General features: G+C 38.1%; 1 protein-coding gene across 1 annotated transcript; it reads left to right on the forward strand.

Annotated features, from left to right (window-relative positions):
- The first annotated feature begins 14,467 nt into the window (after positions 1-14,467).
- LOC102194034 (elastase-1-like) lies at positions 14,468-17,424 on the forward strand. Its single transcript, XM_005729839.1, has 8 exons — positions 14,468-14,554; positions 14,775-14,860; positions 15,003-15,103; positions 16,176-16,301; positions 16,552-16,688; positions 16,782-16,924; positions 17,024-17,173; positions 17,308-17,424. The coding sequence occupies exons 1-8, from the start codon at positions 14,515-14,517 to the stop codon at positions 17,314-17,316; spliced, it is 792 nt and encodes a 263-aa protein (XP_005729896.1). The 5' UTR covers positions 14,468-14,514; the 3' UTR covers positions 17,317-17,424.
- The last annotated feature ends 1,240 nt before the right edge of the window (positions 17,425-18,664 follow it).

The raw sequence follows: 18,664 nt of genomic DNA on the forward strand, positions 1-18,664 counted from the left end.
GATGTTGTTCCTGGGATCTGCTGGAGCCACTCAACTAGCTTGGGAGTCGCTGCACCTAGTGCTTCGATTACCACTGGGACCACTGTTACCTTCACCCTCAACATCTTCTCAAACTCTTCTCTGAGCCCTTGGTACTTGTCAAGCTTCTTGTGTTCCTTCTTCCTGATGTTGCTGCCATCTACGGCCGTCTTCTTCTGTTTGTCTACCACCACTCTGTCTGGCTGGTTAGCCATCACCATTTTGTCCCTCTGTATCTGGAAGTCCCATGGGATCTCAGCTCGGCCATTCTCCACCACCCTAGAGGGTATTGCCGTTATGTGCTGCAATGTCTCAGGGGCATCTTTACACAGCCTGCACCTGGAGTCTTGCTGGTGTAATAGACCCCAGCCTCTATGGATTTTGTGGTCAGAGCTTGTTCTTGTGCTCCCATGATTAGTGCCTCTGTGCTGTCTTTGAGTTCAGGGTTTCTGAATCCATTTTCCTGATGTTTTGGTGTATTCAACTTAAAAATCTGTATGCATTTTCTTTCTTTCTTTCATTTTTTCCCCATTAATTTGTATTCAGTGCTGGCAGTGGAAGCCTCTGAAACATGGCTTTTGAGCGTATTCACTTTGAAATTTCCAGGTTGTAAGCATTTTTTTCCGATGTATCTAGCAGCTCATCAACACAGTGTCAGTTCTCTCTGGCTGCAAATTCAAAACAGTAAACATTGAGTCAGTGTTGTGGCATATATATTCTCCAAGGGGCGGAAACCAAAATAAAAAGAGTGTATTTTACTCATCAAACAGAGTTATGGCTATGCCCTTCTTTATCTGACCCGACAGCTACCAACCAGAGGGAGGAGAGGTTGCTAAAAGTAAACAAACACTCAAGTACATATAGGCACAAAAAGAAAAAAAAAATGCACACATATACAGAGTCTCAGCATATTGAGCTACACATACAGATGACTGATGCATGCTTATACAGCATAGGCATGCTCACACACATGCAGTTGTGCATAAGCTCATAGAAATCACCTAACTGATATATTTTCTCAACTGCTTCACCAATTCTGTTTAGCTGATTGGGTGGAACATCCAAATACGTCCGATTGAGCAAGTGAGCCAAACACAGCTAATAAAGCAGATGTGTCACCAGAGTGCCAGCGCCAAATCTGTCATAGAAACTGTATTGCTAAGAAGAAAGGGGAGCTCACCCATGAAATTGTTCATAATGCGTCCATGATTGCCATTTGCCATAGTATTGACTGTGACAATGTGGCAGTCATCTATAAACCCTGCGCCTTATATTGATCATCATTGCTGGAAAGATGATCCCTGCTCTGTTCCAGTGAGGTGATGCGTATTCTGGGTAGACACTGTGCCAAAGTGACATACATGGGTTTGATATTACTGCAGATATTAAATTCCTGAGGTGGATTTTGATAGCAGGTGATGGGATGTATACTTGCCTAAATTTAGTTTTTATTATGGTTTTCTATTGGGTAATGCTAAAGAAGCCCAGTGAGAGGATACTCCTATCCATTTACATTGCTCTGAAGAAAATGGCAAAATTCTCTACAAACCTGGATAGATAGCCCTTCCTGTCAAAGTAATTTTTCAGTGGGCCTTTTCTGGTTCAGTTCTGCTTAGACTTTCAAGATATCAATAACTGCTTATGAATATATTTTCATCAGCGTCTCTGTGAAAGTGGACATATATTTTATAAGAGAAATCTTGGAAGCTTGGAAAATTAAAAGAAACTTTGGGTTTATAGGCAGTCTTTTACAACGGCTTCTCATGAATAATCACTAGAACAGCTATGTTTATGCCACAGTGTCTTTGTACACTTATATATTTTGTCATCCTTAAAGATTATGCATTATGTCTGACTTTTTATCATTTCTAAAGTGCATTGTTTGTATGGTATGCATAAAAGCAGAATAGACAAGGTTTAAAACATGAATGGATCCCTGCCACAGACATTCAAATATAAAATTACATTTTCCTTCATACACAGACTGATTGTGCAGTTTTTAAATACAGTTCTAGACTTTGTGATGGCCAAACCCATGGCCACACTCTAAAATTGGTAACTCTTGTGTTTTCATTCCTTTGTTTGAACACAATAACACACTTTAGTTTCCAAGAACTTTATTGATTGGTTTGGATACATTTGTTCTATTTGTAAGCGCACACATTTAGTTTACTTATGTATTCATACCACTTCATTACTTTGATTTTTGACTAACCTTTGTCTTTTATTTCTTACCTGCCATTATCCCTGGGAGTTGCTGGACAAAAGATGGCAGCCAGGGTTTGAAACCACTAAATGCAAAGCGGGATAATTGGACTGCACCACCACTTCTTGCTGAAGGGGACAATGTGTGTTTTCTTTAATTTAAAAACAAAGTATTTGTACTTAGTTAAATATTGAGTTTAGGGTTTAGTGGTTTTTGATTTTCTTCTTTGGTGTTTAGTTTATTAACAAACCAAACTACACTGCATTGTTTGTTGTTTACAATTGTGTTTTGTTTAGTTACCCCTTGTGTGTCATTTCATGTTTAGGTCAGTTATGTTTATTTGGGCAGTCATTTGGTTTGTTAAGTTTGCAGTCTTTGCCTGAGTTGAGATGAGTTTGACTTATTTTATGAGCTCAACATTTATTACTTTTTTAAATACAATTTTTTTGGGTTACATAAATGGAAACCCTATTTTTCTAATAATCCCTTCCATAATCCATTCCCTCCTCCGAACTGCGTCCACAACAATGCAATGATAATGACTCTGATTTTTTTTTTTCCTTTTCCTGAAATGATATGTCCGTGAGTAAGAAGGTTCTAGGAAAATACCATTTTCCGTGAATTCAGGAAAAAATCACCTTAGTTTAAGTTTAGTTACATTTTTGGGTAAAATTACTTAGCCTGCTTTAGCTAAACTACCAAGAAAACAATGAGCTAGCCTACTAAAGGAAAGAGAATTTTTAGTTATCCTAAAGGCCTAAACAAACACTTTAAAAGATAAATGACCTAAGCAGAAAATCATTACCTTTGCACCAGACTTGTTGTGTGAATTATTCTAATTTACTTACTGTTTTACTCTTTGTTACTATAATACAGGATTTGGTCAACTTTTTAAGTGTAGACTGTATATATAAGATGGACATACACCCACCGCCCATTTTGTTAGGTAAAGCTATTCAACTGCTAGATTACAAATATCTAATTAACCAATGTGCTCAAGACCTCAAAGTGAGCATTAGAAAATAAAGAAAGGTGATTTAGTCACTTAAAATGTGACGTGATTGTTGGGTAGTTGCACGTTCTCAACAAGGCTGGAAAATACAGGATTGGAAAAACTGTTCAGGCTGGTGATGGTGTTACAGTGCAACCTGGTATCACGGCAAAGCATGTAATGGACTCGCTGTGTCCATTTCAAACTTTACTCACACGTGAAACAGAACACATGCAGAAGTTGCAGTAATAACAGACTACATTTCATAATGTAACATATTAGTGTAATGTAATAATTTCATTACAGTTACAGTTATGTCGTCAGTCGTCACTTGTGTTGCAAATGTTTTGGGCCCCAAATGGATAGAAAGAAAAAAAATCATCAAACAAACATGTTTTTTTCTTCTTCCTGCAATCAGCTTGTTTCAATTTATGTGTGGGAGGATGGAAATGGTGGAGCGGTACTTTAATATATTTTGAGGAGTTGTAGTATGGACATTTTTTTTTAGTTTTATTGCACAAAGTGATGATGAAGTGGAAACTGCATTCGGGACAGAAAGAACCGCATTAAACAGAACTTTGGCTCTTTGCAAGCATCTATACAGACAGCATGCTAGCATAAAGCTGGCCAAAAACCCAGAGGGATGTTAAAGTTAAAGGGTCATCAACACAGCCCAGAAGATCACTGGCTGCTCTCTGCCCAGCCTGGAGGTCACTGCAAACTCTCGGTACCTCAGCAGAGCTGGCAATATCATCAAGGACCACTCTCACCCCAGCAACCAACTGTTTGAACTATTACCGTCAGGCCGACGGTACAGGTCACATAAAACCAGGACAAACAGATTCAGGGATAGCTTCTTTCCCAGAGCTATCACCGTAGTAAATAAGCACAAAAACAATTGAACCTATTCCATACCGTCACTGTCATTATATTATGCTGCTATTCATACTGTCATTATATTAATGCTGCTATCCTGTATATATTGTACATACTATTGTTTGAGTACTTACGATTGTTTTTTTTGTACTTTTTATATTTTACATTTATATTTATTATTGAAACTTGCACCAAGGGAGTGGCACTCCAATTTCGTTGTACTCTGTACAATGACAATAAAGGCTATTCTATTCTATTCTATTCTAAGTTGATTATTTGCTGACGCCAGCCTAGCAGCCAGACCCTTATTTTCAACAGGTAACAAAAGCTGTGATGAGCAGTCAGACTTATAGCCTCAATTTCTACCTGTTTATGTTTGTAAAATGAAGATTATATGTATGTCCTAGGATAGGGATTTGTGTTAGTGTCTGGAACTGTAGCCTATAGGTTTATGTCATAAGAAAGCCAGTCTTGCTCACACTAACAAGTTAAAAATGTGGCATGCAAAATATGAATTAACCTTAACCATTCTTTGCCGTCCTTTTCTCATATTTTACATATCTCCACCTTCTTGTCATGGTATCTTTCCCCCTCAGTTTTCTCAACATGTCAACTGCTGTTACCAGCAGAAGTTGTCATTTAAGCTAATGTTTCATTGCAGCATGGTATCATGGAAAATTCATATGTGTCATGCTCCAATTTCCTGAAGTCATTTTAGGTGTTGTAAGACTGGTTTTCCTATTTCACATGTCATTTTACCCCATGAAGTCTGAAAAATGGCCACTAAGCCCAGTTATTATTCCTGTAATTAACAGTTTTATTTGTTAAAATATCCCCAAAGCAGCATGCTGTCTTTATGCATTTCCATGATAGTACAAGATCATTGAGTAGTCATTCAGAGCCTGTGTTTTCTGCTAAGAATTTATTTAAAAGACCAGTAGTTTAAAATATCACTTCATGTTTAGATTTGTCAATCTGCTTAATAGTAATCATACTGCATTTGCAGTGCTAAGTAAAATTACAAGCAAAAGCACAGTAGCTGCGTGAACGGCCAATTTAAATAGCGCATGCGCAAAAACCCATAAGAGCAGCACACTGTAGAGCATAACTTTCTTTTCACTACATTTAACTGTGCAGTAATGCAAGTGGTTGTAGCCCCAATTACATATTTCTACAGCTATACTGCATGCAGACTAGTGTAGAGCACTTCCACATCGAAGTAGTTCATGTTAGCACATGGGAAACAAGAGGTTTGTTTCCATAACACTTTGTGAGGCTGAGTCTCTTTTAATATTTCATTTAGATTACACTAGTGGCGAGAGTAGCTTACACACAGGGGAAGATTACCCAGTCTCTTCTCTCCTCTCTCTTGTGTCCTCCTCTCCTTTCAGCTCACTCCATGTAGATTGGCTTTTACTTTGGCCAAGGCTATGTGCTGTGCCAACCAACTCAGAGGGAGCTGGCATTGAATATGAATACACTCTGGAGTCCCATTGACAAGTCTCTTTAGTTATCATTGGGCAAACAGGACACAGAGGGAGCAAGAGGCTCTTGACCCTGATGATTTGAGTCAGTTTCCCATCCACACCAAAATGGCTTCCAAGCAACTGTTGTCTTCTCATGGCGCTGGTCCAGAGAATGACATCACCAGACTGTGACAGACAAGGACTTAACAGACAGATGGTCATTAGATCTAATAATGAATATCTGCAGGTTTCAGCCCAGACAAATGTGGGCCGATGGGCAATGATCATTATCAGTCAAGGACACTTTTATTGACAACAGGATAATTCATCTCTAGAAAGCCTCAAAATCCCCAGGTGTGTCGAGTGACGCAGTTCACAAAGATACTTTCTCCTTCAAGATATGCCATACCAACTCTACGAAGGTTATGCTTCTCCACATGGCCTGTAACCTCCTTTTATACTCCAGCTATGGTTTTGAAGAGCAAATCACAATTGAGACATTCTCACCAGAAACATTGCATCTCATCATGAATCTATTTATATGCCAGCAACTGACAACTCAGGGTCTCAAGGGAATAGCTTGCAGTGTGTCTTTATGAATGAAAGCCATAGTTAAACCAACAGAAGTACAGTGTGATAAGGAATTGGCATAAAGATGGAAAACAGTCATTCTAATTTGATTTTCAAGTTTGACATGCACTTATTCAGTGATATCTATTTAGAGGCATTACTTAAAGGCTTAACCTTTCAAGCCACGCTGATAGCAGTGTCTTGTTGGCTAAGTTAAAAGACATATTGGAAGGTAATTTGTGGATGAGTAGGTAGTGTCATTGTGCCACTTTCTATTTCTGCCCCTCTTAGTGTAGCTGATTGCATCTGAACATGGGTTATTCATCTGTGTCTCCAGTCTAATACAGCATCAACTCTCTCTGCTGCAAGATTGATTCTCTGCCCCTGGAAGAAAAGTTTTAGAATTATTATCCACAAACTTTGTGGATTCACAGCCTCAGGCTTGAGCTACCATGAGTGTCATAAGATATTTGGAAAGATGGTAATGCAAGACCTTTAGACTTATTTTGCACTTGTATGGAACCAGGCAAAACCAGTGAAATGTTCCAGTTAATGAGCTGTTACAAGTACTTTAGCTCCCAGACACATCTTCTTTCTGCACCGGCATCTGGAACAACGTGGCTACATTTACATTTTACATATTTTCAAAGGTAAGCAAATGGTTCTTTTTTATATTTCTCATGAGCAAATCAAGCTGCTCACAATTGCCTCTAATTGTGTATTTGGTGATGATTTGTGCGCTCATTACTGCTACACAATTTTGAGTGATTGGCTATTGTCCACAGCTGAAGCCTCATTATGGGACAGCATAGGAACTCCTCCCTGTTGCCTTGCACACTGACTTCTGCTCTCATGAGAAGTGCAAAAGAACGTTTAAATTAGCCTTAAGGAGGAATTAAGCCTAATGACTTCTTTTCATTAACAGCTAATTAAATATTCACATCCAGGCCTCATCCAACACCCCACACACCTCTCTGGCTATGTCTCCTATTTCATTGGTGGTCCTCTGTGCAGTATTCTGCTGCAGTGGAACTGAAGAAAAGAAAATATTGTATTACTGCATGCACAAGATATGGGTTTAAAAAATTGGCAGCTAGCCTATGATATGACATAAAAAGAATGCGTTTTATTGAAGCAATAATTGAAAATTAAATTGCCAGCAATTGCTTTTTATTGCTGACCACAAAGCATACCTCTAGTGGTGTTTAGAGTATTCTTAATAAGTTCCAATTGATGATTAAACATTTAATGGCAGACTTTTCAGGTTCTGTATTTAAATTATAACCTGCTGTTTTGTTAAACTCGGTTCTGAGAGATACACAGTGAATACTGTTTATATAGATATACGAAGAGTTCTTTTTATGAGCCACATTGGCCTCAATTAATTTTAACCCATAATGTTATCCCTACAGGGCAAAATGAAAGGCTGAAATAGGAGCTACTTCTATGAATGGATCAGTGTCTGTTTTCAGTAAAATCAAGCACAGTGTGTGAGTGTGCCAGTCAAGAAAAGCCAACTTATATATGCGCTGTATTAGTAAATATGCACTATTTACCATGGGCTAGGGCATGGGTTTGTAGCATTACATAAAATATCCTCTCTATCAAATCATATCTTGTTATTTTCTTCTTTATGGTACCAGGAAGCTTTAGGTCATATTACAATTCAAAGTTTTTTTGCCTTGGATTTTGTACATTCTGTAACTCGAACACAGTGTTATCATTAATGCACTCGCCATCCAAACTTCATTTCCTTTGACGAAATTGCTAAGGTCCAAGTTAATTTTCTCCTCTCCAGCCTCCTCTCATAATGTAGACAGTAGTCATGCATGAAAGTAATATTGCACAGACCAATGAAGCCTCGAGATTGCATTCTGTCTCTCTGTACTTAATTGTCAGTGGTAAAAAGTGATTGACAGAATACACAATAGATTTCGAAATCTGAGGTTTGCTTAATGTCAGAGCTGTGTTGTTCAACTAGCATCATCCTCAGACATCAAACAACCCAATTTCAGCACTTTTATTCCCTGTTGTAACATATCTGATTTGTGTTACCACTGATGGTTTATCACAGTGGGGGAAATAATTATTTGATTCCCTGCTGAATTTATAAGTCTGCTCACTTACAAAGAAACAAACAGCCTCTAATTTGTACAGTAGTTTCATTGTCATGGACAGAAACTACTGTTCAACTGAACAACCGATAAGAAAAAAAAAACAAAAAGCAAAAATCACATTACATAAACGTAAACTGATTTGCATGTCATTAAGTGAAAAAGGTATTTGAGCCTCCAGCAAAAGACGAGTACTTGGTGTGGAAACACGTTTTGGCAGGCACAACTGTAAGAGGTTTCTTGTAGTTGGACAACAGGTTTGCACTAATCTCTGGAGGGATTCTGGTCCACTCCTCTTTCAATCCATTATGATAAAATGTGTTACCAACGGCTCTCTAAATTCTTTAGGTTTCTTGGCTGTCTCTTGGTGTCTTGAAGTTTCAGCTGGGTCTACAGATTTTCTATCAGATTGAGATCTGGAGTCTTGCTAGGCATTCACCCTAATGTGCTTCTTCTATAGCCATTCCTTTGTTGCCTTGATTTTATGGTTTGGGTCATTGTCATGCCAGAAGATCCATTCATGATCCATCCTTACTGTCCTAGGGAGGGAAGGAGATGCTCATCCAATATTTTACCCAATGAATTGGCTCCTACCTGGAAAACATAATATGGGCCTGTATATTTGGCTTCTTGATCAGGGAGACCTTACAGGCACTGCAACATTTCGATCTATTATGGTGTAGTGCATTACCAATAGTACTGTTGGTAACTGTGGTCCCAAGTACCTTTATCCACACCCCCTGAGGCAACCTTTGCATGGTGCTCTAGACTGATGGTCATTTTCATCTATTTCCAAATAATTGCAACAGTTGTCACCTTCTCACCAAGCTTCGTCTTACACTAAATTCCAGCCTCGTGCAGGTCTATAGGTCTACAGGTCCCTGATGTCCTTTGACAGCTTTTACCCATAATGGTGGAGATGTTAGAGTGGAAGAATTCTATGGACAAGCGCGCTTTGTACGCATTACAAGTTGAGATCAAGAGTATCTGTAATTGACTTATTATAATCTGTGGGCACACATGGGCACACAGCCAATCTGTGGGAGCCAGAATTATATGTGATCAATCAATTAATACCTTTGTAATGTGGCTTTTTCCCTGGATTTTTTTTTATTGGTATTCCGTCTCTCTATTTAAAACAAAACTATTATACAAATTAGAGACTGTTTCTTTCTTTGTAAGTAACTAAACTTACGAATTAAGCAGGTATTCAAATAAATATCTCTTCCTTTGTATTGTTAAAAGCAAAACACAGAACAAAAGAAAATGGTAATGACACAAAAGAATTTGACAATTTGTGTAGTGACATGTTAGTCTGGAAACGAACGAAAGTTACTCTTATCACAGCACACTTATTCAAGCTAGCTGACAGTCTAGAAAATGCACTAATTGACATATTTTTCCTCTCCTTTCCCTCTGGGAGTAATTATATCGTCAACCAGTGTCAGGTATAAACATGCAGTGCAATAAAACTATGCATTACAAAAGAGCTTTACAAGCCCTGTTCACTGTTTGTTATTATAATTAGATTTCCTTGTTAAAAATAATAATAATTAAAAAAAACAGTTGACGGCTATAAATAACCATAAATGTTTTTTACTTACTGCATCACTTTTTAAATATGCTAATCAGTTTGTGTGCTAATGCTAACTGCGTTTGGTAGTTTCTTTGTGAGATATCCTCTGTGTCTTCTAATTTTGATATTGTTGAACCTTTATTCTTCAGTTAATGGTTTTTGGTTTCAGCTTTTGAAGGCTGTGTAATGACCCTATTGTTAGAACACACAGTGTGAAGCAATATGGTAGGTCAGTTTTTAATCTCCTTTCCCCTCTATCACTCTGTGAAGGAAGCTTGGAGCAGCAGCCTCCTTTTCCACTCCAGTAGACCCCATCACTGCTTCAACCAAGGCCTGGGACCTGGCGCTCTGGCAGCACCTGAGGCCAAAGCAGACGGAAGAGGGAACAGGAAGCTAAAGGTTAAAGTAGCAGCAGCCCCTGTAGGACAGAGATAGATGAACAATACTCCAAAGGATCAATCAAGTACTCGTAACTACAGCAGATCATCTTTCTTAAGCAGCATTACTGCTGCACCACTTTGTCCCTGCCCCCATAGACCGCATTACTCCACCGCCTATGAGGCACATTTTTTTGCCAGATCTATAGAAATGAGCAGACTGAGAAGAATGAGGACGGAAACATGAGAAGAAAAATGAGCTCCTGAGGAAGCTCGACTGAGAGAGAGAGAGAGAGGGGTGGGGGGTGCATGGGGTAGTGGGAGGCTGTATTGATTGTTTTCACTTTGGTGTAATTGCAATTAAAGGTTGCAAACAGCCCAGTGGATCAGTTTCACTGCTGTCACCCAGCAGGACACATGGAAGCATTGATGCATCCCTCCACATTTCCCTGGCCAGCAGGGAGAAGTGCTAATACACTGTCAGCTCTAGTAGACTGTATAGATTAGTGCTATGCCTTGCAGTAATCTAGTGCTGCAACTCCTTAAACCTTACATATAAACAAGTTACACCACTACAACAAAGAGTTGAAAGACAAACCAGTGTTAATACTCTTAGGTGCTGTGAGATGGTGCAAATGGTGCTGTTCTGTTTTTATTTGTGGGCTTGACAGATGTTCATCAAGTGCAAGAGTGTTATGTAGGTAATCACAGAGAGCCTTCTGTAAAATCTTTGTGTTTCAAGGAATTCAGTGTTGTCTTAGACAACCCAGGAATCTTGTGCCCATCAACAAAAATAAAAGACAGGACTGCATTGCCAGTGACTAAATAACAATGGAAACTATAACTCTGTTAAACGTTGTCCAGTAAGATTTCAGGGAATATATTTAATATTAGTAGAGCAAGTTAATGCTATGCTCACGTGCAAGAAGCAATGATGCAAAAATGTCTGCTCTGTTTGTCTGCTCCTGCAGTTTTCACAGGATTGTGTACAGTTCTGTAAAAAAACAAAACACTACACACACCTAATGAATCAGTAACTTGTAAAACCATCTTTAGCAGCAATAACTTGAAATAATCTTTTTCCCTATGATTACGAATATGAATTTAGACCCAGTCTTCTTCACAATGTTGTTTCACTTCATTAAGGTTTGTGGGCATTAATCCACAGCTCTCTTCAGGACCATTTTAAGGTATTTACTGATGGGGTCTTTGCAGCATCTTGATTGTTTTTCAGTCATTCAGCTATACATTTGTTGCTGCTTGGGATTGCTGTTTTGTTACATAATACAATATTGGTAAAGCTTTAGCTGTTGGATTACAGCCTCACTCCTGGCTCTAGGATACTTTGTTATACTGTTACTGAAAAACAAGCCCAAATCATCATCATCCCGCCACCATCGTGCTTGACAGTTGGTAAGAGGTGTTTGTATGAACATGCTTTGTTTTTGTCAGAAGTGGTGTTGTGCATGATGGGCAAACATCCACACTCTAGTCTTACTCTTATTTTTATTTTTATTCTTATTCTCAGTCTCCACTATACTGAAAGGACATGCAAACCTAAGCCAGGCTGCTGTGTTCTTTTTAGAGAGAAAGGTTTTCACCCCTTACAAGCCACTCTTCATAAGTTTTGGAGGTTTTTTTTGTAATTGTACTTTCAAGAACTTCATTTACAAGAAATTCACATTTTTTTGTTTTATTCTTTTTTTATATGTTCAGTGCTGTGTTTGCCATGTGCTCTACTAGTGCAAATTGATTAAATAAAAAAAGAAACAAAAATACAGCTTTAAATTCACAGGAAAATGATGGACCGTAGGAAACAAAAAGATGGAATACAAATCAAATATTTCAGCACCAGACTGTCATAAGTATGTGTAATGGCAACTTTTGTACTCATGCTTATTTGGATTTACCTTAAACTACTTTATATAGCTCTTAAAATGTCTGAGTTGTCTGTGTCACACACTGTATTGCCTCACTTTCCTCACAGAAATTCATTATCCAATGGTAAGTAATAACCGAATATCAGAACATCATGGAATGAGTAACTGTATTTGGTTGTAGTAACGCTAGTGGTTTCCTATTTAAATGATGTTTAAATCTGTCAGCTCCAGTCTGGCAAGAGTTTTTTAAATAGTGTCACATTGGCATAATCAACATTTACTCTGGGTGATAGCCCTCCCCAACTTTCTATCACACACCCAACACACAATCAGTGCATCTCATCCATCTTTTTTTCCAAACCTCAATTTCCTGCTCGTGTATGTGAGACATCTTTATGGGAACCAAATCGACTGTTCATTAATGAGGGAAGCTGTATCAAGAACAAACATCTTTAATTAACACATCCCCAGTACTTCCTGTCTTTGATCTCCTCGTTTGATTTATGCCTCTGCAAGAAAAGGTTGGGGTGGTGGAGGAGTACACAAGAAGTTTGAAAAGGACGAGGAGAAAATAATGAAACTGTGGAGCCTCTGTTGGTCAGGAAGTCCTACAGCATTAGGACCTTTCCCCTGTGTGTCAGGGGGGCAGCTCAATTACTAGGCAGCACAGCTATCTCTTTAATAGCCTGATAAGACAATAATCCAAAATCCATACAGTTTTAATGACTTTCTGTCTAATTAAGGACTGTTTTATAAAATATGGACACATCAGAGGCATTCCCATTGTTCAGTAAGCTACTGTTGGCGCTATCAGCGTGACTAGTTCAGAACAAGTAAAAGGCTTTTAAAAGTATAATTATATGTATTTTACTTAGAGACTTACTGTGCATAAATCATCAAGTAATCCATCTGTGATTCTAATGTTCAATGTCAGAGGGGTTATGATGAACTGAGGGAGAGAAATCACTTTTACCTCAGTTCTCACACTGGATTTAAACACAGAGTTAGGAATGGAGAGAACTCTTAAAAAATCTCAGTAGTAGCATTAGCACTACACTACAGACTGAATTTAAAATCGACCTGCATGAATATTTGAGGTTTTCAAAGCAAAATCAGGACCACATCTGTCATCTGTCTGTATGACCAGGAATGTGTGTGTCCTTTTGTAGAGATGCCAAGTGTTTGTTAGTCTTTAGTCCCCTCTAGTGTTAGCCCATAATATTGTCCTGTTTTCAATTAGCTTTACAGTTCATATTTCTACTGTATCTATAAAATAATGTATACGCTTACCTTGCTCTGAATCATGAATGACTCTTTATACTACAAACAAAATTAAATTACCTTTTTAATATTACATTTAGTTTGACATTAGTAAATAATTGGTACCATCTAGACATCACACTCAAGTATTCCTTTAGCTTCGTTTCAGTTCAGTTTTATTGAAACAGCTTCAACAAAAAAAAACAAACCCAAAAAACTAAATTAGGCATGAATAACAACAATACGAATTATTGTCTTCTTTATCCTTCATTTCTTTATATTTCTTTAGAAATAACTTTAGAAATATTCTCTTTAATTAATATACAGACCAGATGGGACAGTTGTAAAACATACTGTAAAATATAACAAAAGATTTACTTTCCAGAGACTAACATGGTCAGTCATACTGTCTAGGTGATTGTAGACACTAGAAGATAAAAAGTGAACCTGTTTTCCATTTTAATGTGTACTTTTGGAATATGCCATTACACCATTGATGCCACAGCCGTTTGCTTTCCCATGCTCACTTGATAATTCATGCTGGTTCAAATGGACATGTGATTATGCTCTGATGTAAGTCTTCACAAGATCTTGCCCTCTCTTACATCAGGCACTTTATTTTAAGATTTCATGCTGCACTGTAATGGGAATGATCTGTATTTAATAAATCATTGAGGACATTGGGTGAGAGGTAACAGTGTAGGTTTTCATACGTATCTGTCATACATATCTGATATGATGACATTATGATATGATTTATTGTCATTATTTACAGAATGAATCATTCTTACACTCCTTTTCTGACAAAAGTATTTTGAGAAAATATCTTTTCTGTAAGCTGTTGCCCAAAATAAGTGTGGTGCGCACTATTAGCGAGAATACATTTATAAATGTATTCCTTTTAACTGCTCCGAACCACTGTGACTCATTTTATCCAGCAATAAAACTGTCAATCCATGTGACATTGTTCATTTTGGACCACATTCAACTGACCAAAGCAGGGGATGTTTTTTTTAACTGGCTGTGATAGCGCTGTGTGACACAGACCACAGGTACACACCTGGGTTTTGTCACAGGGGAAAGACCAGTCACATTTTTCCACATCAGCTGAAGGTCAAGTTCAGGTATAAAAGAAGGAAAGCAGCACTGGTTCCTGCACAGACGTTTTGAGACTGCAAACATGCTCAGGTTTTTGGTGTTGACAAGTCTTGCAGCCTTGGGTAAGAAAATGACAGCAGACATTGTGCTATATAACCATTCATTATTGATCCGTCTGTCTCGTTTTATTCTCATACTCTCTGTCGTGCCCTGTACCGTCCGTACATTCACTCAGTCACTCTTTTAGCGACGATCATTTTTCCTTTTCCCGAAAGATGAAAGCAAATAACATTTTCAGATTTCTGTTAATGTGTATAAACTGATCATTATTTTTTTAACTAGTGCTGGCCGAGCCCAAGTATCTGATGAACATTGATCAAAGGGTTGTAGGAGGTGAGGTGGCTGCACCCAACTCCTGGCCCTGGCAGGTAACCCAGTATGACACATTCAATTGATTTTCACAATAAAAATGAAAGCATGTGGTCGTTCAGAGCCAAAATATCAGATTGTTAAATTAAACTTTAATTAAGCTTCAATGTTTTTACACAGAGATTTCTGTTTCTCCCTTAGATCTCTCTTCAGTACCTATCTGGCGGCTCCTACTACCACACATGTGGAGGAACTCTGATCCAGAGAGGCTGGGTTATGACTGCTGCTCACTGTGTGGACAGGTAACAAAATGATGAACTACAGGCTCACGCAGTATTCTTTGGCTGTAGGAGTTTTAGTTTTATTTGGGCTTATTATGTCATTTATCATGAAGAAGTGCTGAAGAGGACCCAAATGCAAGGCGCTGGAGGTAGGCTTGAAAAACAAAAGGCAAGGGGTTTATTTTGGCTGATGAACTCCAGAAAAAAGAACAATCATAAATCCAGCAGCTGGTAGAAATGAGTAGGGATGATAGGCTATAAGTATACAGAGGGGTGACTGGTGAAAAGACACATTGTTGGGGAATGGGAGGCAGTTGAACACGATAAAAACTGAACACAATTAAGGGGGTTAAAGGGATACAGACAGGAAGTAAAACTGAAATAGGAAAGAAAATAAACCTACAAAGGATAAAACAAGACATAACCAAAGGGGACTAATCGTAACCTAAATGCAAAGACCTGACAACAACTACAGGATAGGAAAATAAAAAGAGACTGACATATAAACTCAAGAGAGAGAGGATGATGACAGAAATCTTAGAAGTCTGGAAACACAAAGAACTAAACTAATCCCTATGAAAGCATAAAGGAGACAGAAACCAGCGACCTAAAAAGAAGCAGGGTCAGACTAGATTGTAGAAATAAAAACAGTATCCACACCCTAAATGCAAAAACAGAAAAAAAAATTCACAGAATATTAAGGCAGAAAATTTAAACAAACAAACATAAAAAACTGGTTTAACAATGGACATAGTAAAACTAAAGAAAACCAACAAGGGTCCTCAAAACCAATATAAACTCCTCTACAATAGAGGGTAAAATGAAATTCAACCCCTGACTTGAAAGTCAATGGGTTACTTCTAACCGAATACTTAGTTATGATTTATTTCCGTGTTTCATAAAGCCACCAGCATGAGGAAAAATCTTACAACCTCATTTGTAACTGCCACATTGAAAGAAAATTAGCTTATTGATTTAAAAGAAAAACAAACAACATGAATCAAACATAAACAAGAGTATAATGCAGTGAAATCCAACTTATTGATTGCTAACAATGTTGTGTTTGTTTGTGGATGTTTCTGAAACATTGCAGCCCCCGGACCTTCCGTGTCATTCTTGGTGAACATGACCTCAACAGCAACAGTGGCAGAGAGCAGATCATAGCTGTCAGTGCCATTTATGTCCACCCCCAATGGGATGCTAACAAACTGTCTCAGGGGTGAGAAGTACCTTTATGTCTTGTATTCCTAAGCATTTTTAAAATTGTTTGTTTGTAGCTATTTATTACCTTTTTAAGTAATATTATGTTTGGCAAATGTGTTGATTTGGGGTCTGAATGTTACATTATGGATGTGGTGGGTCAAGGATATGAACAAAATTCGCCTCCCAGAACTATTTTGGTTGGAGTTAGACAATTTAGACAATTTTAGAGGCTTTACAAAACAAATTTTGTTAACTCTCTACCTTAGGAATGATATCGCTCTGCTGAAACTGGCCTCAGACGCCACCCTGAACAATTATGTCCAGCTGGGCTCTCTGCCTCCCTCTGGCCAGATTCTGCCCAACAACAACCCCTGCTACATCACAGGATGGGGGCGCACTGCCAGTGAGTTGTCTGTTTGATCTCCTGTCAATATCACTGTCATAACTGGGTGTCTTCTGTAAAGACTAATGTACCTTACCATTTTATTTTGTCCAGCCGGTGGTAGCCTGTCTCCTGTGCTTAAGCAGGCCTACCTTCCTGTGGTGGACTATCAGACCTGCTCCAGCCCTAGCTGGTGGGGCAGCACTGTGAATAACAACATGGTGTGCGGTGGTGATGGAAAAGAGGCTGGATGCAATGTGAGTTTCATCCTACAAAACAAGAAGAAAACTATGCTGCCAGAAAGAAATACAGGATCATTTTACATAATTAAAATAATAAATCTTTTTTTTTCCCAGGGTGACTCTGGTGGCCCTCTTAACTGCTTGAATGGTGGAAAATACTACGTGCACGGTATTGCCAGCTTCGTGTCTGGTCTGGGATGCGATACTTATCAGAAGCCTACTGTCTTCACCCGTGTCTCCGCTTTCATTAACTGGATAAACACTGTTAGTATAAAATGATTTTATTATCAGAGATATTTATGAAATTATTACAACTAAAAATGTTTTATAGAATTCATTTATCGTTATATCTCTAAGGTTGCAATGCTTAACCAATTTGAACGTTTTCTGTTTTATAGATCGTCTAGTAAGCACAAGAATCGTTGACGCTGCAGAGACCGCATTCCATCATATTTTCATCTGTACAGACTCACTTGTCTGGTGCAATTCTGCAAAAATAAATGTAATTAACTTTGTGTGATGACTCATTTATCATCAGAAAGTTTATGCAATGGAAATGCCATTAAAAAGGTAATTTACTTAGGCTTAGACATCAGTCTATTCTACCCTGCAACAAGATGTGAATCAAGGACATTGGGGGGGAAAAGAATTAACTATCATTTATGAAAGTACGTAAATTATAGTGTTGACAGTAAATGCTGAACACTTGGGTACTGATGGAAAGTATAGAGGCACTTTTTTTGTCACCTCTGTGATTGCAAAAACTATTTGAAACAGCAAAAAAGTCTGAGCTAGACAACAGGTGTATGTCTAACCTCTGCCAAGCACAGCGGAGGAGGACAAAGGTCATCTTTTACTATGAAAAAGAAAAAAAAAGAGATTTAGAGATTTAGAAATTCTGAGATGCCACAGGAATTACAAATTGTAATTATAATTTTTAGCTTTGTCTTTACTCATTTTTTTTTTTGCCAAGTTGGATTAAGGTTTCAAAGGGATTGGAGGACATACTGAGTCACTGCTGGACATTATCAGGCACGGGACAAGGCCTGGATGTAGCTCTTTTCATCTATTCATTTCAAGTTTATTAGTTAGATTAGGATAAAAATCAGGTGATTTGATTAAGTTATTCTTGGTATTTGATTTATTTTTTTACATTGCCCACCTAAAATGCTTAAATTGCCACAGGTGTAAAAAAACAAAAACAAAAAACAGAAAAAAAAAATCAATATGGACTGCCTCTACAAACATTTTTTAAAAATGAGTCGCTAGCAGGGAATTTGGACCCTCCCTTTAAACAGAGAGTCCAGTCTGCAACATGTAACAAATGACATGGTGATATTTAAGATATATTTAATATTATAACTGATGCATGTCCTTTAGACTTCAGTGCTGGCTGAACTGTCTATACAGAAAGTAGTATCGCAAGAGGAGCTGTGGGTGCGGAAGTAGTGGCTTATGTTGCCTAATGGCCTTGGCAAGTTAAGTTTCACACACTAGCTGAATCGGGACTGTGAAAGGTTGTGTAAATGCAGTGCTAGTTTTGCCCTTCAGTATTGGTTGCAGATGAATCTACAGGTGGAAAGAATCTAAGATGCTTGTCTTAAATCTGTTTTATGATACTTACACAACTCTCAGCCTGTATTGCTTTGTATTTCTATGACACACATTCTTTGCGTTCGTGTACACATTTGTTTTACCATCAGGAATTTGAGATAGCTGCTTTCACTGCTTTCCAAATGTTAGAAGGTTCTAGAG

The sequence above is a fragment of the Pundamilia nyererei genome, unplaced genomic scaffold (genome assembly GCF_000239375.1).
Source record: "Pundamilia nyererei isolate P.nyererei 1_Seehausen unplaced genomic scaffold, PunNye1.0 scaffold00034, whole genome shotgun sequence".
NCBI classification, from domain to species: domain Eukaryota; kingdom Metazoa; phylum Chordata; class Actinopteri; order Cichliformes; family Cichlidae; genus Pundamilia; species Pundamilia nyererei.

Coding starts and splice junctions, on each gene's coding strand:
- LOC102194034 (XM_005729839.1), top strand. CDS start 14,515: ATGCTCAGGTTTTTGGTGTTGACAAGTCTTGCAGCCTTGG. Junction 14,861..15,002: donor CCAACTCCTGGCCCTGGCAG/GTAACCCAGTAT, acceptor TTTCTCCCTTAG/ATCTCTCTTCAGTACCTATC. Junction 15,104..16,175: donor GCTGCTCACTGTGTGGACAG/GTAACAAAATGA, acceptor GAAACATTGCAG/CCCCCGGACCTTCCGTGTCA.